At 36.2% G+C, this 26,577-nt stretch overlaps 2 protein-coding genes across 2 annotated transcripts; both read right to left on the bottom strand.

Moving 5' to 3' along the window:
* Positions 1 to 124: 124 nt before the first annotated feature.
* LOC133323105 (calaxin) lies at positions 125 to 4,026 on the bottom strand. Its single transcript, XM_061532062.1, has 4 exons — positions 3,941 to 4,026; positions 776 to 896; positions 336 to 695; positions 125 to 244 (listed from the first exon to the last, which is right to left on the bottom strand). Exons 1-4 carry the CDS (start codon positions 4,009 to 4,011, stop codon positions 125 to 127), a joined length of 672 nt encoding a protein of 223 aa, XP_061388046.1. The 5' UTR covers positions 4,012 to 4,026.
* A 15,098-nt stretch (positions 4,027 to 19,124) lies between these two features.
* On the bottom strand, positions 19,125 to 19,736 carry LOC133323102 (ubiquitin-conjugating enzyme E2 H). The gene has a single exon (XM_061532059.1). It carries the CDS (start codon positions 19,700 to 19,702, stop codon positions 19,151 to 19,153), a length of 552 nt encoding a protein of 183 aa, XP_061388043.1. The 5' UTR covers positions 19,703 to 19,736; the 3' UTR covers positions 19,125 to 19,150.
* Positions 19,737 to 26,577: the final 6,841 nt, after the last annotated feature.

Here is a 26,577-nt window from a genome sequence, read left to right as displayed (position 1 = left end):
AAAATTGCACACATTTCATAAATTTTTAAAAAATCGTTTAGAATATTCTCCATGTGGACATACGGGGTGGAGGAACAAGAAGAAGAATACGGTATTTGATGGAGGGGGAGAGATGGGTTTTTATTTAAACCTGTAGTGTGGAAAAAAACGATACAATTGCACTATCCGTTGGCAAACACTGGCCAAATGCCTCGATGAGCAATGGCTGGGCCGTCACCGTGGCCATAAAGTCTTCCAGGGAAACCTGAGAGAGGAGAAGGGAGAGAGAGGGGAGAAGAGAATTTTCAATAAAACACTTTAAGTAATAGTAATTTTTATTCTGACCTCCTACTCACCTTACCATCCTTATCCACATCGAATTTTTTCAATACAATCTCCACTAAATCCTTTACCCCCTCATCAGGATCCTCATCCTGTGGTTGTTTTATCAGGCAATTCCTTAACAGCGTGAACATTTCATCCTTGGTTATATAACCATCACCATTTAAGTCGTAGACACGAAAGCAGAATGCCGCCCTCTCCGCCGGATTACCGCGCAAAAATGTCGACAGGCCAATTAACCAACCTTCCAGGCGTATCGGTAAGCCTTCGTGTGACTTATCCCAGCTGCAAAAAATCCGTTCCATTAGAATTTCTTCGGTGACAATGTCGAAGGTACTGTGCAGCAGTTCACGGAATACGATGCGGTCAATGCCCTATTCGGAGGGAAGGAATAAAAATGAACATTAATAGAATAAAAACGTTACTCAAGGAGGACAATGATTTCATACTTTACCTCTTGGGTCTGCGGCTTTGCAATCGCTGCTCCTGATGGTCCGGATGACAAGGATTTGGCGGCATACTGATTATTGGATACCAATTTTCGATAAATGCGATGCAGGGATTCAATTTCGTCTCTAAGGAAAAAGGGGAAGAGAGAGATTTTTTTTAAATAGTTTTGTGAGACCTTGAAGTCAGGGTGCCAAGGCCTGAAGTCAGAGTCTTGTCTATAGCCGATCTGAAGTCAGGGAGTGTTCTATGGAAGAGCTGAAGAAGGGGAGTCTTCTATACACCAACTGAAGTCAGGGAGTTTTCTATAGAAGAGTTGAATTCAGGTTGTCTTTTAAGGACTAGCTGAAGCCCTGGAATCTTCTATAGAGGAACTGAAGTCTGGGAGATGAACTTAAGTCAGGGAGACTTTTATAGAAGACTGAAGTCAGGGTGTCTTCAATAGCCAACCTCAGTTAAGAACGATTTGAAGTCTGGATCTCTTCTGTAGACGAGTTGAAGTCAGGGTGTCTGTTATAGATGAGCTGCAGTCAGGGGGTCTTCTAAGGACTAGCTGAAATCAGGGTGTCTTCTTAAGACGAGTTGAAGTCAGGATGACTTCTATAGTCAAACTGAAGTCAGGAAGCCTTCCATAGACGAACTAATGTCAGGATGTCTGTTATAGACGAGCTGCAGTCAGGGTGTCTTCTAAGGACTGGCTGAAGTTAGGGAAGGATCATTCCTAAAGCTGAAGTCAGGATCATTCCTAAAGACGAGCTGCAGTCAGGGTGTCTTCTAAGGATTGGCTGAAGTTATGGTGTCTTCTATAGACGAACATATGAACTAAAGTCATGGTGTCTTCTAAAATAGAGTTGAAGTCTTCTATAGACCAACCGAAGTCAGGGTGTCATCTATAGACGAACTGAGGTCAGGGTGTCTTTTAAAGACGTGATGAAGTCAGGGTGTCTTCTAAGGGCTGGCTGAAGTTAGGGAGTCTTCTATAGACGAACTGAAGTCCGGGTGTCTTCTGAAGACGATTTGAAGTCAGGATCACTTCTAAAGACGAGCTGCAGTCAGGGTATATTCTAAGGACTGAAGTCAGGGTGTATTTTAAAGACAATTTGAAGTCAGGGTGTCTTTTAAGGACAGGCTGAAGTCAGGGAGTCTTCTATAGACAAACTGAAGTCCGGGTATCTTCTAAAGACGATTTGAAGTCAGGATCACTCCCAAAGACGAGCTGCAGTCAGTGTGTCTTCTAAGGACTGGCTGATGTCAGGGAGTCTTCTATAGACGAACTGAAGTCAAGGTGTCTTCTTAAGACTAGTTGAAGCCAGGATCACACCTATAGACGAGCTGAAGTCAGGGTGTCTTCAATAGCCAAACTAAGGTCAGGGTGCCTTTTAGAGACGAGCTACAGTCAGGGTGTCTTCTATAGACGAACTGAAGTCAAGGTGTCTTCTTAAGACGAGTTGAAGTCAGGATCACTTCCGTAGACGAGCTAAAGTCAGGGGGTCTTCAATTGCCAGACTCAAGTCAGGAAGTCTTCTACAGGCGAACTTAGGTCAAGGAGTCTACTACAGATGAACTGAAGTCAGGGTTGTCTTCTAAAAACGAGTTGAAGTCAGGATCACTTCTATAGACGAACTGAAGTCAGGGTGTCATTTATAGACGAGTTGAAGTCCTGAAGTCAGAGTGTATTCTGTAGTAAAGCTGAAGTCAGGGAGACTTCAATAGACGAACTACAGTCAGGCTGTCTTCTATAGACAGTCTGAAGTCAATGAGCCATCTATAATCGTTCTGATGCCCCATTGTCTGCAGTAGATGACCTGAAGTCAGTGATTTTTCTATAGACGAGCTGAAGCCAGGGTTTCTTCTATAAATGACCTGAATTCTTCGATTTACAATATTTTTGTGATTTTAAGGAAAATTTTTGTGAGACCCTTCCGAACTTCAAAGTGTGGATTTTTAAGAAACATTTTTGTGATACCATTCCGATTCACAAGGCGTGGATTTTTAAAGAATATTTTTGAGAGAACCCTTCTCAACTACAAGGCGTGGATTTTTAAAGAATATTTTTGTGAGAACCCTTCCCAACTACAAGGCGTGGATTTTTAAAGAATATTTTTGTGAGAACCCTTCCCAAATACAAGGCGTGGATTTTTAAAGAATATTTTTGTGAGAACCCTTCCCAAATACAAGCCGTGGATTTTTAAAGAATATTTTTGTGAGAACCCTTCCCAAATACAAGGCGTGGATTTTTAAAGAATATTTTTGTGAGAACCCTTCCCAAATACAAGGCGTGGATTTTTAAAGAATATTTTTGTGAGAACCCTTCCCAACTACAAGGCGTGGATTTTTAAAGAATATTTTTGTGAGAACCCTTCCCAACTACAAGGCGTGGATTTTTTAAGAATATTTTTGTGAGAACCCTTCCCAACTACAAGGCGTGGATTTTTTAAGAATATTTTTGTGAGAACCCTTCCCAACTACAAGGCGTGGATTTTTAAAGAATATTTTTGTGAGAACCCTTCCCAACTACAAGGCGTGGATTTTTAAAGAATATGAGATTTTTTTTTAAAGAATATTTTTGTGAGAACCCTTCCCAACTACAAGGCGTGGATTTTTAAAGAATATTTTTGTGAGAACCCTTCCCAACTACAAGGCGTGGATTTTTAAAGAATATTTTTGTGAGAACCCTTCCCAACTACAAGGCGTGGATTTTTAAAGAATATTTTTGTGAGAACCCTTCCCAACAACAAGGCGTGGATTTTTTAAGAATATTTTTGTGAGAACCCTTCCCAACTACAAGGCGTGGATTTTTTAAGAATATTTTTGTGAGAACCCTTCCCAACTACAAGGCGTGGATTTTTTAAGAATATTTTTGTGAGAACCCTTCCCAACTACAAGGCGTGGATTTTTAAAGAATATTTTTGTGAGAACCCTTCCCAACTACAAGGCGTGGATTTTTAAAGAATATTTTTGTGAGAACCCTTCCCAACTACAAGGCGTGGATTTTTAAAGAATATTTTTGTGAGAACCCTTCCCAACTACAAGGCGTGGATTTTTAAAGAATATTTTTGTGAGAACCCTTCCCAACTACAAGGCGTGGATTTTTAAAGAATATTTCTCTTCTTCATCTCCCTCGTTCCCCATCTTCAGTGTCTCCGTTTTAATACCCTCCCCAAATACTCACTTTGAAAATCGCGTCTTCTTCCTTAACTGTTCCAACATTTTCGGATTCAATTTTCCACTCGACTCGTCCATTTTATTGCGTCTCACCCGTTGCTGTTGTCTGCTAATATCTGCCGATTGCTTCGAATTTTCCGAATGACGTTTACCGCTTGCCAAAAATGCTGAAACTGATTTCAGAATCGCCGAAGTATTTGCATTTTTCTTCAGGGTGTCATCATCGGGGGCAACACCTTCATTGACGGTGGTGGCGGCGTTGGTGTTGTTATTGACACCTTGGGGTGTGGGACTTTTGTTGACACCCGCTCTACTCTTGGTTGCTAATGGTGAACGAGAATTGGGATCACATATGTTAGGCGGAATAACAAGTAAATCAAAATCAGGGAATTAACACAGAAATGGAAATTGTATTGGAAAAAAATAAAATAAAACAATAACAACAACAATAAAAGCCACGTGAAACCGATATTGAAGCGAATGAAAAAGTAATCACAAACAATGTGCATGTCATGCAATGTTCGGTCGGTCTGTCTGACTGCTTGCGAATTGTGTTGTGTCTCGAAACTTTGTTGATTTGAGGTTATACTGAAATGCCTCTATAGCAACAGGAAACATATACTTTAGAGGGTGCGTGCATTCAAAATTTTGTTTTTTGAAAACTCATTGTCGCTTCGCATGTGAAGCACACCACTGAGGTTTGAAGGTAGTGAAGAGACAAATATTTTAATAATTTTACTAATTTTTTTTTAATAATTTCTATAAATAATCCCATAGAAAACATTTAATAGTCGTGATCTATAACTTGGGCCCACCAAATGTAAGGAACCATAGGGCGTATGTGCAGCAATGACATTACCCATACGCCTCATGGTACATATATGCGCTTTTACTTCTATCCGACTAAAGCATGTAAAAGCGCCAAAGTATCAAAAAGGCGTGGAATTTGTATACCCTTCACCACACGGTGGTACAGGGTATTATGTCTTTGTGCATATGTTTGTAACAAGCAAAAATAATCGAGATAGACTCATGGTCCCTTTTGAGAATATGCATAGAATCACTTTCTGAGTCGATTTATGCATGTCCGTCTGTCCATGTTAAATTGTAAACAAAGTACAGGTCGTATTTTTGATCCAAATTGTATGAAATTTCGATTTGCACGAATTTTGGCATAGCTTACTGAATTAAGTTTAGAATGATGTGTGCAAAGTTTCATGAAAATCGGTTCAGATTTAGATATAGCTCCCATATATAGTTTCGCCCGATTTTAGGTAATTAGTTCACTAAAGTCCCTTGAAATCTTTTGATTTGCACGAATTTTGGCATATCGCACTGAATTAAGTCTAAAATGATGTGTGCAAAATTCCGTGAAAATCGGTTCAGATTTAGATATAGCTCCCATATATAGTTTCGCCCGATTTTAGGTAAATAGTCCACTAACGTTTCTTGAAATCGTGTGTTAAGTTTCGTGAAAATCGGTTAAGATTTACATATAGCTCCCATATATATCTTCGTCTGATTTAAGGTAAATGGTGTACCAAAGTCCCTATATTTCTTTCGATTTGCACGAAATTTGTCATATCGTACTGAATTAAGTCTAGAATGGCGTGTGCTAAGTTTTGTGAAAATCGGTTCAGATTTAGGTATAGCTCCCATATATATTTTAGTCCGATTTAAGGTAATTGGTGCACCAAAGTATATGAAAATCATTCGATTTGCAGGAAATTTGTTATAGCGTATTGAATTAAGTCTAAAATGGCGTGTGCTGAGTTTTGTGAAAATCGGTTCAGATTTAGATCTAGCTCCCATACACATCTTCGTCCGATTTAAAAATCGGTTCAGATTTAGATATAGCTCCCATATATAGTTTTACCCGTTTTTAGGTAAATGGTGCACCAAAGTGTCTGAAAATCATCCGATTTGCACGAAATTTGTCACATCGTACTGAATTAAGTCGAGAATGATGTGTGCAAAGTTTCGTGAAAGTCGGTTCAGATTTAGATATAGCTCCCATATATATTTTTATCCGATTTTAGGTAATTTGTGGACCAAAGTCTCTGAGAAACATTCGATTTGTACGAAATTTGTCATATCGTTCTGAATTTAGTCTAGAATGATGTGTGCAAAGTTTTGTGAAAATCGGTTCAGATTTAGATATAGCTCCCAAAGATATTTTCGTCCGATTTAAGGTAAATGGTGTACCAAAGTCCCTATATATCTTTCGATTTGCACGAAATTTGGCATAGCGTACTGAATTGCGGCTATAATAATGTGGGCAAAGTTTCGTGAAAATCCGTTCAGGTTTAGAAATAGCTCCCATATATAGTTTCGCCCGATTTTAGGTAATTGATGCACCAAAGTCTCTTTTAAACAAATATTTTTCGGGGTATAAAAAACAGATTTTTTTCAAGGTATCACCAAGGTGTGGATTTTTTCATTTTTCTCTATTTCACAAAGCAAAAAGGACGGGTACAAACCGTACATTTTTAGGAACATATTTTAATACACTGCCGAACTACAAACCGTGGATTTTATTTGCATATTTTTGTGAAACCCTTCCCTGATACAAGGCATCGATTTTTTAAAAGTATTTTTTGAGCTCCTTCGGTGGAACATGTCGTCGATTTCTTAGATTCTCCTGGTCGTCTATGAAGATCCCTTGCTTTGGAGGTCAGATGAGTTGTTTACCAGGGAAGTAGAAAATATGCAACGTATCGTAAGTTAAATTGGGGTGGTACCTACTCGGCTCTTAGGTATCTTATACGACGAAGACACTCTTTTTCGCCTTGTCGCTCTCGGTGTACTCTAAGAGCTGTCTGTGAAAAAAATTGGCGCACCACATCTAATCTGTCATAGTTACGTCGCTAAATGTAACAGTCGTTCTATCACACTTCCTTCGATGATTAGGGAGTGACCGTAGCCCCCAATTTATTTGTTCTGACTCCAATGTCGCCAAACTTCAGGTGGTCTAGCTTAATCTAATCGGATTATTTTTGCATATTAATATCTTGATTTCAATGGTGATTTTTTTTCACTCTTGGACTGTCAGGTCTCAGCTCATCAAACTCATTTACACGTAGCGTCTCCTCTGCTCGGATGTTTGGTCTTACATCGAGTATTAGTCAATCAGGTATCTGGCTGTAGCACTGATAAGACATCATCAGTGCTGCAGCCGTCGAAAAATTCCTTTTAGCTATCCAAGGATCTGAGGTATTCGGCATTGTAAAAAATTCTTTAAAAAATCCACGCCTCTGTTGAACGATCCTTGAAAAAATTCTTCATGCACGCCTTCTGTAGGTCCTTGTAAACATTTCTTTAAAAAATTCACACCTTCTGTAGGTCCTTGTAAAAAATCTAAAAAATCCACGCCTTCTGTTGGGTGGTCCTTTTAAAAATTCTTTAAAAATCCACGTCTTCTGTAGGTCCTTGTAAAAAAATCTTAAAAAAATCCACGCCTTCTATAGGTCCTTGAAAAAAATTCTTTAAAAAAGTCCACGCTTCTTTTGGGTGGTCCTTGTAAAAAATTCTTTAAAAAATCCACGCCTTCTATAGGTCCTTGAAAAAAATTCTTTAAAAAAGTCCACGCTTCTGTTGGGTGGTGCTTGTAAAAAATTCTTTAAAAAATCCACGCCTGCTGTAGATCATTGTAAAAATTCTTTATAAAAAATTCTATAAATAGTCCCGACTTTAATTTTGTTCATGTCACATAAAAAACAATAACAAATTGATTATAATTTTTAATAAATAGCTAAACACAAAATTATTTAATCAATAAATAAAATTGTTGTCGAATCGAATTATTTACCCATGGTATTTATCGCGGCACTTGAACTCTTAAAACTGAAGACGATGGAGGAACCTTAACCGGCAAAAAGAACAACGAAAGCCAGGAAATGTAACCATGGCGGAATAGCGGAAGGAAAAACTTTCGTTTTTCTTATTTTTTGTTAATTTTTTTTTTGGCAAACAAAGGAGTTGAGTTAAGAAATAAAGTTGTGGAGCAACTTTCCTATCCTCTTTAAGGAATTAGTTTCCGCAATCAGTCATAATGTCATGTTTTTCTTTTAACTCTATCGTGCATATTTATAGTTTAATATTATGCAGATATTATTTTTTTATTTATTTTTAGACATGAGAAAGAGGATACAACCTATTCGACAAGAAAAAAACATGGACATGGAAATCAACTCTAACAGAAAGGATTCCAACATAATTACATGTCCTTGCAGGTTAGTATTTTATTAATATATGTCATGTCTTCAACTCCTCCATGCAATTATGATAATTGTGTTGTAATAGACTGAATAAAAAAGAAGGTTGCCCGTAGGTAAAATTAAATTTGTCAAAAATTATATCGTGCGGGCTTGCGGAAGGTTAAACATCAGCAACATGAATATTACCTAAGGCAACAGTAAACTTATTGACTAAACAGCGTAACATTTAAATGTTTCCTAAACAAAAGGATGGACACGCAATAGACATAGGTAAACATCAACTCATATTAGCTTGCACAGTGGGTTGAAAACTAAAAAAAATTCTTTTCTTTTTAATAAAAAAAATGGTATCACAACTTAACAGCCACCCCTATTATCGATCATGACCAAACTGCTACCCGGGGTGCGTATGATGTTTCTTAATAAAAAAAAACTTCAATACCCATATTTTGAAAAACTAAAAATTCAATACAAATAACATTGCTCCACTTCGAGACAGAGATTCCGTATACATTCACAATTTTTTTTAAAGTAGCAAGCAAATGTCAGGATAAGTGTATACGATGTATGTCATAGGCGGAGGGTATAAAAATATATCTGTCGGCAACACCGACGAATATAATAAATTTTATTCAAGGTTTACTGGTACTTAGTTAAAGAAGGTTTATTGCTACGTTATTAATGCGTGAATTTTTTAAAGAATATTTTTTCAAGAGCTAAGCAAGGCGTGAATTTTTTTAAGAAAAAAATTTCAAGAATTTACAAGTCGTGGAGTTTATAAAAATCACTAGTGTCGGGTTATTTGGGATACCATTTGTATTTTGTTTTTGAAAAATAGATAAGTAATTCGCTTAGTTACAAGAGACATTTGGGTATAAAAGGTTTTTTTTTTTATAAAGAAGCTATTAATAGTTTCAGGGGAGAATATCCCCCCAAAACAGTAAAGAAATTAGTAGTTCGGACTGGGCCGACTATATAATACCCTACACCACTTTGGGTATATTCTAGATAGTCCCCTTAAAGACGTCGCCTTTTCGAAAGAACATTGTATTGAAATTGAACGAAAAATATATAAGAACTTTGGTGCACCATATACCTTAAATCGGACGAGAATATATGGGAGCTATATCTAAATCTTAACCGATTTCCACAAAACTTAACACACATTATTCTTGACTCTATTCAGTACGCTATGCCAAATTTCGTGCAAATCGAAAGATATTTAGGGACTTTGACGCACCATTTACCTTAAATCGGACGAAAATATGTATGGGAGCTATGTCTAAATCTGAAACTATTTTTCAGGAAACTTAGCACACATCATTCTAGACTTAATTCAGTACGCTATGCCAAATTTTGTGCAAATCGAAAACTATTTAGGGACTTTGGTGCACCATTTACCTTAAATCGAACAAAAATATATATGGGAGCTATATCCAAAACTGAGCCGATTTTCATGAAACTTAGCATACATCATTCTAGACTTAATTCAATGGGCTATGCCAAATTTCGTGCAAATCGAAGGATATGTAGGGACTTTAGTGGACCATTTACATAAAATCGGCCTAAACTATATATGGGAGCTATATCTAAATCTCAACCGATTTTCGTGAAACTTAACACACATCATTCTAGTCTCAGCTCAGTACGCTATGCCAAATTTCGTGCATATCGAAAGATATATTGGGACTTTGGTTCACCGTTTACATAAAATCGGACGAAAATATATGTGGGAGCTATATCTAAATCTCAACCGATTTTTATGAAACTTCACGTACGTCATTCTAGGCCTAATTCAGTACGCTATGCCAAATTTCGTGTAAATCGAAAGATATTTAGAGCCTTTTTCGCACCATTTACCTCAAATAGATAAATAGATTTTTTTAGGAACAGCAGTCCCCTTTCCCCGCATTATGGTTAGCACTTGCATATGCCCGCAACTCCGTTAGCGAATCTAGGAAATATTTAAACATCTATTAAGATATTATTTTATTTTCACAGAGAACTGCATATGTCAGAAAAAACAATCCACACATTAATATCGACTATAAATAAAATTTGAGTAACATTTAGTACCAAATTTCATGATTCGAGCTCTAAAGGTTCACCCAAATCCAAATTTTACCAAATTTTCATTTAGCATACATTATTTCCATAAGTACAAATTTAGTACACAGTAGTACCAATTTCCAAAACATTCTACATACCCCAATCCTACCCCCTACACTGATCCTAAATCCAAGTTTCAGGATTCCAACTCGACCGGTTCACCCACAATTCAAATTGTGCCAAATTTAGTACACAGTAGTACGAATTTCTAAAACCTCATTCTTACCACAAACCTACACCCCCATAGAGATCCTAAATCCAAGTTTCAGGATTTCAACTCTGTCGGTTCACTCACAGTTCAAATTGTACCAAATTTAGTACACAGTAGTACGAATTTCCAAAATCTCCTTCTTACCCCAAACCAACACCTCCACAGTGATCCTAAATCCAAATTTCAGAATTCCAAGACTATCGGTTCACCCACAATTCAAATTGTACCAAATTTAGTACCATTTAGTACTCATAAGTATTAATTTGTTAAACTGAATCCTGACCTTAATCCTACACCCTACAATGATCCGGACTCCAAATGTCAATGTTTCCGCTCTATCGGTTCACCCAAATCCAAATTGTTCCAATTATAGGACGATTTAGTACTTTTCGCACTCATCAGTAAAAAATTTCCAAAACTACGTACACATTCTAATCCTACACTCCGGCGGTAATGTTATTTGCAAACAGATTCTCAACCTTATTTCGCATTCCAAATTTCAAGTTTTTAGCTCTTACCATTTACCTGCTACGAAATTTTACAAAATTTAGTACATTTTAGTACCTTGTACTATCCCACACCCCATCAATGTCCTTCATTTCAAATTTAAGAGATCTAGAGCTCTCCCGGTTCTCCAAATACAAATTGTACCATATTTAGTACTTTTTCGTGCCGTTCTAGTACGAATTTCAATAAACCAAGCAATATCTGTAGAGATGGGCAGTGGGTAAATTGGGTTAATATCCAATTGCGGGTATTTATTTGGATATTTACTATATTGAATCGGTAATACACCTTACACCCCATTTCCGGGTTTCTGTTATCAAATCGATTTAGAATGGATAGTTTTACGATACTTTAAAGACGTGGGTAAATATTTGGGTAAATACCCGAGTATTTACCCAAAAATTGGGTATAAACTCATTATCTGCCGAACCACTTGACATAGGCAGCCAAAATTTTGCTTACATGTTTTTAATGTCAAAGCAAATATTGAAATGCAAAATGGGGTCCCTGGGTCCCGTATCTCCCGATTTAAGGTATTTTTTGTCTATTAGACACATTTTACGATCAAAATGGCTGTGATTTGGCACAGAGTGTTCTCTTTGGGTACCAAATGCCCATGCAAAACCTTGCATGTACATTTGGTACACGTTTACTGGTAGCTCCCATACAAAGGTACCCCTATTTTGAGTATTTACCCAAAAATTGGGTATAAACTCATTAACTGCCGAACCACTTGACATAGGCGGCCAAAATTTGGCTCAGATGGTTTTATAATGGGTATTTACCCGGTAAATACCATATCTATCTATCTGACACCTTTGGACCAAGTGTGACCCTTAACCGAAATTTCAAAATAATTCACACTTGTCTTGCAATGAAGTGAATCTCAGATTAATGATTTAAAAATACGCACTTAACCCGAATAGTGCTGTAATTATTTTATTGGAATTTTGGAATGAAACTTTCAGCGTGTCTAGATTGTGGGTCACTGAATCCAAAAAATTGATTAGTTACTTTTTTTCTTATCAGAATAACTGACAGAATCAATTTCAACTCACAAATGACATCGATGTCAGTGGTATATTTATCAGTAGTTCACACCAGCTGATTTATTGATCGTCTTATAAGTGTGACCATGTGGTCACGGTAGCTCGGGTTAAAATTGAAAAAAAAACCAGTAAGGAAAGTAGTAAAGTCGGGCTGGGCCGACTATATGATACCCTTCACCACTTTGGGTATATTCTACATATGTATCCAGCTTAGCAACATCATTTTAGACTTAATTCAGTACTTCAGTAGTGTTGGCGGTTTTTTTGGGATACCATTTGTATTTTATTTTTATAAAAAAGAACTATTTATTAGTGAGGAATGTATGGCATTGATTGCCGAGGGGTAAGGCAGGGAAGACTATAGTTTCGGATCACGCCACAGATCCTCATAAGTTCCCTTAGTTTTCTGTTGGGATATTCTCCCCAGAAGCTATTGCTTCTATACAAAAAACCTTTCAAACCCAAATGTCTCTTGTAACAACGCGAAGTACTTAGCTGACCAACGTACCCTATACCAAAATTCGTGCAAATCGAAAGATATATAGGGACTTTGGTGCACCAATTACATAAAATCGGACGAAAATATATATGGGAGCTATATCTAAATGTGAACCGATTTTCACGAAACTTTGCAACATCATTCTAGACTTAATTCAGTACGCTATGCCAAAATTCGTGCAAATGAAAAGATTTCCAGGGACTTTGGTGCACCAATTACCTACAATCGGGCGAAAATATATATGGGAGCTATATCTAAATCTAAACCGATTTTCATGAAACTTAGCACAAATTATTACAGTTTCAAATGTCAGTACACTATGCCAAATTTCGTGCAAATCGAAAGATGTATAGGGACTTTTGTACACAATTTACCTTAAATCGGACGAAAATATATATGGAAGCTATATCTGAATCTGAACCGATTTTCACGAAACTTTGCACACATCATTCTAGACCTCATTCATTACGCTGTGCCAAATTTCGTGCAAATCGAAAGATATATAGGGTCTTTTGTACACAATTTACCTTAAATCGGACGAAGATATATATGGGAGCTATATCTAACTCTGAACCGATTTTCACGAAACTTGGCATACATCATTCTAGACCTTATTCATTACGCTGTGCCAAATTTCGTGCAAATCGAAAGATATATAGGGGCTTTGGTACACAATTTACCTTAAATCGGACGAAGATATATACGGGAGCTATATCTAAATCTGAGCTGATTTTCACGAAAATTTGCATACATCATTCTAGACCTTATTCATTACGCTGTGCCAAATTTCGTGCAAATCGAAAGATATATAGGGGCTTTGGTACACAATTTACCTTAAATCGGACGAAGATATATATGGGAGCTATATCTAAATCTGAACCGATTTTTATGAAATTTTACACACATCATTCTAAACCTAATTCATTACGCTGTGCCAATTTTCGTGCAAATCGAATGGTATATAGGGACTTTGGTACACCATTTACCTTAAATCGGACGAAGATATATATGGGAGCTATATCTAAATCAGAACCGATTTTCACGAAACTTGGCATACATCATTCTAGACCTCATTCATTACGCTGTGCCAAATTTCGTGCAAATCGAAAGATATATAGGGTCTTTTGTACACAATTTACCTTAAATCGGACGAAGATATATATGGGAGCTATATCTAACTCTGAACCGATTTTCACGAAACTTGGCATACATCATTCTAGACCTTATTCATTACGCTGTGCCAAATTTCGTGCAAATCGAAAGATATATAGGGGCTTTGGTACACAATTTACCTTAAATCGGACGAAGATATATACGGGAGCTATATCTAAATCTGAGCTGATTTTCACGAAAATTTGCATACATCATTCTAGACCTTATTCATTACGCTGTGCCAAATTTCGTGCAAATCGAAAGATATATAGGGGCTTTGGTACACAATTTACCTTAAATCGGACGAAGATATATATGGGAGCTATATCTAAATCTGAACCGATTTTTATGAAATTTTACACACATCATTCTAAACCTAATTCATTACGCTGTGCCAATTTTCGTGCAAATCGAATGGTATATAGGGACTTTGGTACACCATTTACCTTAAATCGGACGAAGATATATATGGGAGCTATATCTAAATCAGAACCGATTTTCACGAAACTTGGCATACATCATTCTAGACCTCATTCATTACGCTGTGCCAAATTTCGTGCAAATCGAAAGATATATAGGGTCTTTTGTACACAATTTACCTTAAATCGGACGAAGATATATATGGGAGCTATATCTAACTCTGAACCGATTTTCACGAAACTTGGCATACATCATTCTAGACCTTATTCATTACGCTGTGCCAAATTTCGTGCAAATCGAAAGATATATAGGGATCATTTACATTAAATCGGACGAAAATATATATGGGAGCTATATCTAAATCTGAACCGATTTTTCCCAATTTCAATAGGGTTCGTCCTTTGGCCCAAGAAATGAGCTGTGCCAAATTTCATCCAATTCGGATCATAAATGCGACCTGTACTTTGTTTACAATTTACATCTACAGACGGACAGACGGACGGACATGCATAAATCGACTCAGAAAGTGATTCTATGCATATTCTCAAAAGGAACCATGGGTCTATCTCGATTATTTTTGCCTGTTACAAACATATGCACAAAGACATAATACCCTGTACCACAGTGTGGTGAAGGGTATAAAAATTTTTCATCGATATGATTCCTCATTTCCATTTCCTTTAAAAATAAAAACACATTACACATGTTTTTCTTTTATATATGTATTTTGTTGTTTTTTTTCATTCTTTGTTTTTGTGGTTTTGTTTTTTTTTAGTTTGTTTCATTAATATTATTTTGTTACTTAACTTCTTAACTTTAATTTCAAAATATGTTTATATATATTTATTATTATTAAACGTAATTGTTTTTACTTTTTAATTGTTTTTTTTTTTTTTAAGTTACATACTAAAGTACACTTTAATAAAAATTGGAAAAAAATAAGGAGAAGAAACAACACGTTTTTTATTTAAAAAATATATATTTAACTCTAAACTAATTAAAACGAGATAAGAAGAAGACGAAGACTTTATTAAGCTGCAACAAAAAAATAATGGGGGAAAAGAGAGACAATAATATATATCTATAGATTATTTATATATATGTATGAGAAGAGGATATTTTTTTGTTATTGATTATTTGGGGAAAAATTAGAAAAAACAAAACAACATTAAAAAAGGGGACTTAAATTATTAAAAAAAATTAGAGGAGAAAAATTGCAATTTTATTTTTTGGATTTCGAAAACTGTGTATAGAGAGAAAATAATTGGGAAGTAATAACATATATATAAAAATGTTATTAAATTATAACAAAATGGTGGAAAAATTATTACTATGAATTTCCAAATATCTATTATTAGTAACGTTGTGATATGAATTAGAGTAGAAGACAGAATAGTAATAGGAGGAGAATACAACTATATTTATTAAAAGCTAATAATTATGACAAGGAATTTGAAAATAATTGAAACAAAAAATTAACCAAACCTATTAAAACTAAAAATTTTTTTAGTAAATTACAAAAAAAAAATAAAATAATAAAAAAACAACAACAACAAAAAAACACGGTGTCCAAAACAACAAAATAACATGATGTCAATTTTCAAAAGAAGTTGAAGAGTTTGGTACAATATTTTGTTAAAATTATTACCCAAGAAAGCTAAACAACTATTGGAGAACTTTCTAAGGGTAATATAACCGATTTGAGTTCTATTAGCAATAGACGGCAGTACTTTAAAGAATCAAGAACCACCACAATAAAAACATATTTTTCCAATGATCCAGGGAGACAATTTTTTAAAGGCAAATATTTTAAAGTCAAGTCTTAATTGTATAACCGATTTGAGTTCTATCGATGGCATTTCCTTAAAGAACATTTTGGAAGAACCACTAGGGACCATATTTTCCAAGAATATTTTCTTAGGTTCATCATAGTATTTATTAAAAAAAAAAACAGTAAGGAAAGTAGTAAAGTCGTACAGGGTTGATTATATGATACCCTTCACCACTTTGGGTATATTCTACATAGACTCCTAACAGACGTTCCCTTTTCGAAGGAACATTGATATGAAATTGAACGAAATATATACCATTTATCTTAAATCGGACGAACATATATATGGGAGCTATAGCTAAATCTGAACCGATTTCCACGAAACTTAACACACATAGACATAATTTAGTGCGCTATGCCAAATTTCGTGCATATCGAAAGATATTTACGGACTTTGGTACACCATTTACCTTAAATCGGACGAAATTATATATGAGAGCTATATCTGAATCTGAACCGAGTTCCACGAAACTTAGCTTCTCTAGACTCAATTCAGTACGCTATGTCAAATTTCGTGCAAATCGAAAGGTATATAGGGAGCTTGGTTCACCTATAGCTATAGCTAAATCTGAACCGATTTCCACGAAACTTAACACACATAATTTTAGACATAATTTAGTGCTATATGCCAAATGTCGTGCATATTTAGGGACTTTGGTGCACCATTTCCTTAAATCGGACGAAAATATATATGGCAGCTATATCTAAACCTGAACCGATTTCCGCGAAACTTCACACATAATTTTAGACACAATTTAGTGCGCTATGCCAAATTTCGTGCATATCGAAAGATATTTAGAGACTTTGGCGCACCATTTACCTTAAATCGGACTAAAATATATATGGGAGCTATATCTAAATTTGAACCGATATTCACGAAACTTACCATACATAATTCTATAATTAATTTCGTGCATATCGAAAGATATTTAGGGACTTTGGTGCACCATTTACCTTAAATCGGACGAAAATATATATGGGAGCTATATCTAAATCTGAATCGATTTCCACGAAACTTAGCACACATCATTATAGGCTTAATTCAATACGCTATGCAAAATTTTGTGGAAATCGAAATATATTTTGGGACTTTTGTGTACCATTTACCTTAAATCGGACGAAAATATATATGGGAGCTATATCTAAATCTAAAAATCCCAATTTCAATAGAGTTCGTCATTGGGCAAAATAAATGAACTGTGCTAAATTTTATCCGATTCGGATCATAAATGCGACCTGTACTTTGTTTACAATTTAACATGGACATACGTAGGGACGTGCATAAATCGACTCAGAAAGTGATTCTATGTATATTCTCAAAAGGAACCATGTGTCTAACTCGTTTCCTTTTGCCTGTTACAATTTCATTTAATTTCAAGAAGAAATAGAGTCCACATTGTTTTTTTTTTTTTTTGAAAAACATAGATTTTAATGGATCATCCCTACATTAAAAAAAATATTTTATTCAAGTTTCTAAAAAAGTTTTCTTAAAAAATGGTTAAAAATACTATTTAAGGACTATCAAGGACCCTGATTTTTTGAAAAATATTTTTCCAAGAATAATCATAGCCTAGAAAATAGAATCGCCATCAGAGGTTAATTAAAAAGGCGTCAATGCTCTTCAGGGCATTGTAGGAATATTTTTTAAAGGACTAGGAATATTTTTAAAAGGACTATCTGAACCAAAATTGCTCAAAGAAATGTAGGTAGTTGGAACATATGCAGTTGCCTGTTGTTTGCTTCCCATAACTTTATCCATTAAAATCGCTTCTAAAGCATGTTCTCCAACTAATCAATTATTTTTTTCACCCAAATGAAGACTCAAAGTATAGAATATAAGATGATTTGGTTTTGATTTGGTATTCTCATTATCAACCTGGGTCAACTTCATGCAAGCCCCATATACCAGTACCTCAAAAAATTCCGTATTTTAAGGATTCTATGCACGGTTTTTAATCGAAATGACTATAATTTGGTATTTTAGAATCTCATTTGGGTAGAATGTACCCACAAAAACATTTCAATATAGTCCTAAGTTTCAGTTTAGACCTCATATACTGGTACCTCCAAAATGTTTAGCATTTTCGGAGGGTTTGAAAACTTTTTTCAACCGAAATGTCTATATATGTCTATAATTTGGTGTTTTGGATTCCCATTCATACTCAAAATATTGTCCACTTTTTAAGACTGCGCCCAATTACGTTAAATTTGTGGAATTTTCCATACCAAACAGTTTGAAAGTTTGGATTGTCTTCCTTCAAAAAATTATGAAAATTGAATAACTTTTTTTAGTGTTGGTCTCACTTAGTCAGACTTTTGGGATATATTCGGCAATCATAGGGAATCATTTATCATGACTATTCTAAACACGATTCGATATCTCCAACTAATCAATTATTTTGTCACACAATGAATGACTCAAAATATCGAATATAAGAGGATACTATTTTTTGGACGAAACGATTGTTGAAACATGGACCGATAATTTAGTAAATAAGGGTTGTCACCCAATGCGAATCCAAAATACCAAATTACAGCCAGTTCCTTTAGAAAACCTGCTTATAATTTTGGGAGTTTAATATTATAGGGGGATTATATTGTGGACCGACATTGTTAATTGACACCGTGTAATTTTGTAACTTATTAAAAAAAACGAATAAAATGGTAGCGGGTTTACAAAAATAAGGGAGGGGGTTGTGTTTGAATATTTGTCTTGTGTTGTAGAACAAAATTTGTTGTTGTTATTTTCAAGTTTAAATATATTTCTTTACAAAAAATCCAGACAACTGCTAAAATTGGCTATTTACTTTTTTTGCTTTCTATATAGTTAGTGTGTTGAAAAAGATTACAAAACTTTTTGTTAAGAAAATTTATTAATTACAAAAAATCAAAACTATTTCAAGAAATCTGAGAAAAAAAACTAAATTTCAAAAAAAGTATTATTTTTCATTATATCTGCTGTTTGCATTGATTACGGGTTTTTTGGGGATTGGATTTCATTCGGATAAATTTGTTTTACTCTAAAATTTCTTATTTTTCTTTGTTTTGTTTTTGCTTTTTTATTAATTATTGCAATTATTTTCAAATTCATATTTGTGTTTTGTTTTTCTTGTATATATTTTTCTTTTAATTTTTGTTTTGTTATTATTTTTTATCATAATTATTATTAATATTTATTTTATTGATTATTTTATTAAATTAAAACTTAATTAAAAACCGGTATTATAACTCCATATCTCTTGCCTCGTCCTCACTATAATCTGACATACTCGACTCGCTGTCACTGCTTTCGCGTTCCACCTGGGCGGCCCGCAATGCTTCTTCGGTGGCAAAACGTTGTACATAATCGGCAACCTTACGATGATACTCTTCGGGTTCGTGTAAATACAGGGAGGCTGCATCACGATTCAGTGGATCCACGGGATTTGGATATGTGAGCAATTGTGGCAAAAATGATTCGAAAATATTCGACAAATCATAGAGGGCGGTCCATGCCTGATTGATCACATCCAAACACACCGTCCCAGACGATTCATCAATATTCGGATGATAGATTTTATTTACAAAGCCTATGCTGGGCGATTTGAAGGGATAGTTGTCGGGCAGGTAGACACGAACTTTCCAGACGCCACCCTCATAGGGGGTCCCATGGGGCCCGAAGAATTTCACATGAAATTCATTAAGGCCACCAATGATGGTAACTTCATGTTTCGATTCGATTAATTTGATGACATCATTGTCCATGCGTCGTTTGCCAGCGCTCGGTGAAGACATGTTTTGTTGGTTTGTTTTTGATTCTGATTGATTGAGAGTGAAGAGAGAGAGGTTTGAGGGTGGCCTGCAAATATATTCAACTATAAATAGGCGGCTCCGTTGTTGCTTATAGTTTCCAATTTGCAAAAAAGAAAAGTAGCGGGGCACAAATCTTTAGAAAATGTTAATCCAACGGCCAGTATAAAATCCTTTTAAATTCTTTTCATTCAATTCTAAAAAATAGAAGAAAAAAATTATTAAATTTTTCGAAAAAATGTATTGACACTGTAATAAAAATGTGAGGGAAAAAAACACAATTCTCAAGACCACAATATATAAGCAAAGTTATTTTTATATACTACCCGTGCAGTTATATGGGGGGTCTGAAGCATAGGTACATGCGCAAGCATATGAGACAGCTCTTGGAGTGTTCAAGAGAAAAATTCTTCGATAGATCTATGGGCCGATCTTCGTTGGCGGTAAATATCGCCGTCGAATGAACCATGAGTTGTACCATACAAGGGCAGTTCGGAAAGTTCTTAGTCTAGCACAAAACGCGCAGTATAAACAGAAAAAAAGTTAAGTGTTTTGGAATATTTGACCAAGTTGGATTGGGATTAGGAATTTGGTATTTTAGATTGTCATCAATTCTCAAAAATTGCCAAATACCAAACTTTCGAACGAATTTGAGGTCCCTCTTGACAAAAAAAAACTCCTTATTTGTTACTGAGTCCCTGTCCCGATGAAACGGTTGTAGTAGTTAACCCCTCTCCGGTACATCTTCTTTGCAGAGATATCTTTGCCTTGGCTCGCCTAGCAGTTCCTGGTTCTGATGATTCAACCATCTTTTCGATGGGAGGCTCATCGGCCACAGTCTCCGTTTTGACAGCCAACTGACTAAGAAGTCTGGAGACTTTACCTCAGCCCGTGGAGATGGAGATAGTGGTTGTTAAAATTCAGCTCCATAGAAATTAATTTTAGTGAGAATTTGAGGTAGGCCTCTGCATTGTCTCTTACCATGGTAAGGACTCGGCAACTAAGCCTGAATAAACTTGTTGAGACGCCCATGTTTCAACAAAGGCTCCGTTCGAATGCAGTCGGGACCCTGAATGCAAAGCGTCGAACACTGATGAGCACGAGGTCGCATGACACCTCAGCGTTAGGGGGATCACTTTTGAGAGGTAGTGACCCAGACCTTAGAGATGGATATTTAGAGGCGCCACTCTCGATCATTTTCTCCGATAATCTCCCCTAGACCCGCGACAGTTTATTTAGTATTCACAGTTAATCAAAGAATAATAATATTGGGCTTTCCACTATCCGCACGGATAGCTAAATTCTAACAGACGCTTCCGTTAGCATTTAGCTCTGCTCCCCAAAGGCGGAGACGTCCTTTATACAGAGTAATTACATTGATGGGTTATTGTTAAATCTCGTCAGTATAATGACGGTCGATTAGAGACCAATGTTGTTGTTGTAGCAGCCCTCCTATTGCTTTTACACAATGGGCTGAGGTGACAGACGTTGGCCGAGTAAGACTCGGGTCGTTTCGGATCGTAAACCCATTAGAGACCAATGACTATCATTGATTCTTTTATTGGGATCAGCCTTGTCAATGATGGCTACTTTCCGATTATCTGTTACCATCTGCCGAGTAACCGATTCAGTCGTTGTAGATTGCTGTGTGGACTTATCAATAGGTCCGAGTTTCGCTTCCCAATGGCGTTCTTCTCACTGTCCTTCTTCTTGGGCACTATCGTACACTTGTCATTGTCATTGGGGCTGTGACGGTTTTTATCTTATTCGGTACAGTTTCCGCTATAGTCGCCGATGGTGCCGCTGACACAACCATGACCATCAGGTCCGTGTTTGCCGACCCATAATCTTATACTGTACAGTGGTTATTCTTTACCATCGCCTTAGTGGCTATCCCGCAGAAGTAGCCAGAGGCAGTAGGTATTCTCCCTCACGACTTTTGTTTCTTCTCGGGACTCCTTTCGGCTGACAAAACTACTGACTTCAGACTCGTGTTAGCACCATACTCTGTTACTGTACAGAGTGGATTGTTTACTTGAGAAAGATTCGGACACTTTACGCGAAGTAGGTATTCGATGAACCGCAAGTTCTCTAGTGATCTTGCAACGATAGTTGCAACTTCCTCGCGACCTTAAAGTACTTTTTCTGAATCGGAAGCATCGGCTTGTTGGCTAAAGTCGCCATACAACCACACTCGACGGGCTGTTCCAACTATACTGCTACAGCTCCACATAGTAATGTGTTCGCCTATTTTTTAAATCCTATTTTTTCACAGTTTTTCAGTTTTTTCTAATCTCAATCCAACTTGGTCACCCTCCACCCATGCTAAAGGTAAAGAAAACTTTTTAATAAATTTCAATATTTACAAAGGATCCAAAAAAGGGGCAAAAAACACAATCTTAAGATGACACAAAACTGCATACTCTCACAATTTGCATACACACACACGCACAAACATCTAAACCATCAAAATTTTTTGTTGAACGTGAGTGCATTCAAATTTTGTTTCGTTTTTTTTTTTTTTTGCATTTTTGTAAAGAATCTGGCGAAAATGTTGTGTTGACGTCAATGTTGCAATTTTGTGTGTATTTATATGTGTGTGTGAAACAATTTCAATGCAACTAACAAACGTTTGGCCGTCCGTCCGTCTGTCCCTTCTTCGTCCATTTCAAGAGCGTGCATTGGGGCGCGCGTTGCAATGACGATAAAGACATCACGGATGGCAGAGAAGGTTGTTGCAGTGGCAGCGACGCCAACAGCAGCGCGACAGCAAACATAACAAGAACATTGAAGGCAGGCGGCCGATTGCAAAAAAAAAAAAACAAAATGTGTTTATGAAGAAAATGAGGTCAGTAGGTCACCATCATTGAGGGAAAAATAGCACTACCTACACAACTGTAGTAGTAGAAAAATAATGTGCTATTTTTTCTTCTACTCTCCTTATCCCATTATCACTCCTCTCTTGACCTGTTTTCCCCTTGTTTAGTTTGAAAAAATAAGGTTTCAAAAAATTGTTCTATTCAATAACTTATCCTCCTCCTTCGTCCCCTCATTCATAGTCTACCACCTATTTTAACTGTGTCAGTGTTTGACATCCATGTCAGGTTTGTAGGTCTCTCTCTGTAATATTACTGTTTATTTGTGTGACATACTTTTAGGCGCTTTTTGAATAGTTGATGATGCCAAGCTGTTCTTATTAAACAGTAACAAACAAAGCAAAACAAATAATTATACACGAACGAAAAAAAGAGGTAACAATAAAATCATCTCTACTAGAAGCTATAATCTTGAAATTTTAGGTGAGGGTCACTCTTGGTCCAAAGGTGTCAGATAAGGCTGGGTTTTTGGAAATTCGTACTAGAACGGTACGAAAAGTGCTAAATGTGATACCATTTGTATTTGGCGAACCGGTAGAGCTAGAACTCTAAAATTTGGATTGGTGATCGCTGATGGAGTGTAGGATAGGTGTAGCAACGGGTTTTTGGAAATTGGAACTATAACTATCCGAAAGTACTAAAATGTACTTAATTTGGTACAAATTAGTAGCATGTGAATGGATAGAGCTAAAAACTTGAAATGTGGAATGCGAATTAGGGTTGAGATGTAGAGTCTATTTAAGGAGATTGTTTTGAAAGCGTGTACTCATGTGTACGAAAAGTACTATATTGTAGGGGAGAGGGGAGCACCTTTGAACGTGGGGCACCTTTGAACAGCGCTCATAAAATCTTGGTTTAATATTTTTCCGACCCGCAACCACATTTTTGTATATGGCAATCTTATTCTCTATATGCGTAAACCACTTTTGCTTGCTTTTTCAGTTGTCGAAAAATTGTGCATGGGTGACCATGTTTTCTCAGTGTCATTGTAAACTTTTATTCATTTGGTTGTAAGGGCGCAGGAAGAATTCTGTGATAGTTTTCTTTCGTCAAACAAATTTTTTGCATTCCAACAATCATTTCAAACATAACTAATATAATTTCTTTCATATATATTTATTACAAAAAAAGTTATTTTAAATTTCCGCAAAATGCCATGGGTGGGGCACCTTTGAACATGCCCAAGGGAGTTTTTAACTTTTGGCTTCGATTTCTCAAAATTTCAAATGGGCTAATAAGATTATGAAATTAAGTGTATTATTCATCATATTAATTTTTGTTTTTAAGTCATTTTATGTTTTAATAACTTTTGATCTAAATTTTTTAAATTTTGAACATTTTTTATATATTTTTTTAATGAATTAATGCATTTCTGATATGTATGAATAAAATACATACATATTTGAACATAAACACTGTAAAAAACCATGTCGTTCAAAAATGCCAACCCCTGTTCAAAGCTGCCCCCCTGGTGGGGCAGTTTTGAACACTTTGAGTTCGTCCATTAAAACAGTAATAAAATATATTTATCAAGCTTATAGTATTTCATATGTATATTCATTGTAAAGGTTACATATGTACCTATTAGTTAAAATTTATAAAAAACCAAAAATTATAAAATAAAAAATTTTATAGGGCTTGAAAGCAAAAAGTGTTCAAAGGTGCCCCCCTCTCCCCTACTATATTTGGTACAAATTTAATCTATACTAATAAAAGAGTGAAGTGATTGACTGACTGACTGATTTAATGATTCATCAACGCTCAAACGAAACGGCTGAAGATAGAATCTTGAAACTTTGGGTGAGGGTCACTATTGGTCCAAAGGTGACAGATAAGGCTGGGTTCTTGGAAATTCGTACTAGAACGGTACGAAAAATACTAAAACGTACTAAAATGTTTTTGTATTTGGCGAACCTGTGGAGCTAGAACTATGAAATTTGGTTTGGTGGTCGTTGATGGAGTGTAGGATAGATGTACCAAAGGGGTTTTTTGGAAATTCGAACTATAACTATCCGAAAAGTACGAAAATGTACTAAATTTGGTACAATTCTGTAGCATAGAATCCTGAAACATGGATTTAGGATCACTGTGAAGTGTAGGATTGAAAAATTTTGGAATTTGGTACTACTGTGGACTAAATTTGGTACAATTTAAATTGTGGATGAAGCGATAGAGTTAGAACCCTGCAATTTGAAAATATCTAAAGGAGAATGTCAGAGTCGTGGCTTGGTCAATATGGCTCCCTTTTTATAATAATATTGATGAAATAAATCTAACCTACACAAAAGTATGTTGTAAGGTTATTATGAGTTCCATAGTTGAAAAGAAGCTTAGAGACAGTGGAAAGTGAACGAGCACCCGCTAGTCTGTGCCGTCTGTAGGCCTGAACTGGACAGCGACACAGGAGATGCTGAATTGTCTCCCGTTTCCTCCTCGTCAGCACAGAGTCTGCAGTAAGGCCCGAAAAATATGACAGATGGATGGTTTGATTGAGCAATCGATTGCTAGATCTGTAGATTGATGGCTTTAAGAGCCGCCTGACTATCCACAAAGATAGTCACCGGTTCTACGACCTCTGCATATAGACTTTTTAACAATTCCGCTGCCCGCCAAATAGCGAAGATTTCAGCTTGGAAAACAATACACTTGCTGTCTACCTAGTAGGTAAGCTCAAGGCCTAGCCCTTCACCTTAGACGCCAGCCCCTGTACCTTCTTCCATCTTGGATCCGTCTGTATAAAAAGCCAGACCGTCCAGAGGAGGGTTGCTATGGTTCCAATCGTCCCTACTAGGCATAACACAATCTATATCGTCAAATCTCAGGGCTGGTGATAGTCGCTTTGGTGCGATGTCATGCCTAGTTCGTTCAGGATACATCCATGCCCGTAGGTACAATTTCGCCATAGATTTTGTTCATGCAGCCTTAGGGCACTACGCGCTGCCTAATACATAATACTGAGACACAGAGGCCACCTTAAGTTCAGCATTGCGTTCAGAGCTGCTTGCTTGTAGGAGTGCTTCTCGCGGTTCCAGTTATTATAATCGAGTCGGCTCTTTGTACCTTGTTTAGTTTGCTAGATGTCGACTTATGGCGCAAGCATTGCCACCAAACAAGAGAACCATAGGAAAGGATGGCCTTACCACCGTGTTACACAACCAGTGTATAGTCGATGATGTTAGCCCCCAGCTTTTCTCAACATGCTTTTCTTACATGCATAGAGTGCAATCTGCGCTCTCTTCGCCCGATTGACACTCCAGGAGTGTGCCACAAGGAGGCACAAAAAAGGGGTGTTCCAAAGAAATTTCCAAATCCCTGCTTTGGGATACATCAGTTACCAAAAGTGTCAAATACAACGAAGTCTTGGAAAGCAATTTGCTATTGATAAGGACCCTAACTTGATAAGGGAGAAGAAATTTCTTTTGGATCCAAATATAGATCCGCAGAAAGTTAAAGTTTTTATTTTATAAATATTAAACTAAAAAATTAAAAATAAATTGAATAATTCTACACCCACCCTCAGACATGATGTAATTTGGTCAAATCTGTCCCCACCAATTCTCTCATCGATTGTAATATACATATTACATTGCTATGGACAAAAGGGGAACACATTCGGAAATGAATATTCATTCTTTTTTCAAAAAACTAATTTACATTCATAGGTGTGTTATTGTTGTTACAAAAAAAGTCATCATTAAATATTTATTTAAATTACGTGATTTATTGCTAATGACAAAAATGTACAATAACAAAAAAAAATTAAAATTGCGGGGACTTCGTACACAAATTGCTTACCAACACTTAGATCAGTGGTTTTTGGAAAACAAATATTTTGAAAACAACTAAAAATATCGTTATGTTCTACATGGACCTTTAATACCGAACGAGGATTCAGACAAGACGACAGTTTGTCGTGTGACCTTTTTAACATCCAGCTGGAAAAGGTCATACGAGAGTCGAAGATGAAAAGGAATGGCACTCTTT

This window comes from Musca vetustissima, unplaced genomic scaffold (genome assembly GCF_032173495.1).
Source record: "Musca vetustissima isolate MV318-11 ecotype Yass unplaced genomic scaffold, APGP_CSIRO_Mvet_v1 utg32982, whole genome shotgun sequence".
In the NCBI taxonomy this organism is placed as follows: domain Eukaryota; kingdom Metazoa; phylum Arthropoda; class Insecta; order Diptera; family Muscidae; genus Musca; species Musca vetustissima.
Note: the sequence above shows the minus strand (reverse complement) of the source record. Positions and strands in the feature narration are given on the sequence as shown.

What these genes read in the sequence shown, in the direction of transcription:
- LOC133323105 (XM_061532062.1), bottom strand. Translation starts at nt 4,011, where the DNA reads ATGGACGAGTCGAGTGGAAAATTGAATCCGAAAATGTTGGAACAGTTA. An exon ending in CAAAGCCGCAGACCCAAGAG is followed by an intron (nt 696 to 775) that starts GTAAAGTATGAA and finishes CCCTCCGAATAG; the next exon opens with GGCATTGACCGCATCGTATT. An exon ending in ATGTGGATAAGGATGGTAAG is followed by an intron (nt 245 to 335) that starts GTGAGTAGGAGG and finishes CTCCTCTCTCAG; the next exon opens with GTTTCCCTGGAAGACTTTAT.
- LOC133323102 (XM_061532059.1), bottom strand. Translation starts at nt 19,702, where the DNA reads ATGTCTTCACCGAGCGCTGGCAAACGACGCATGGACAATGATGTCATC.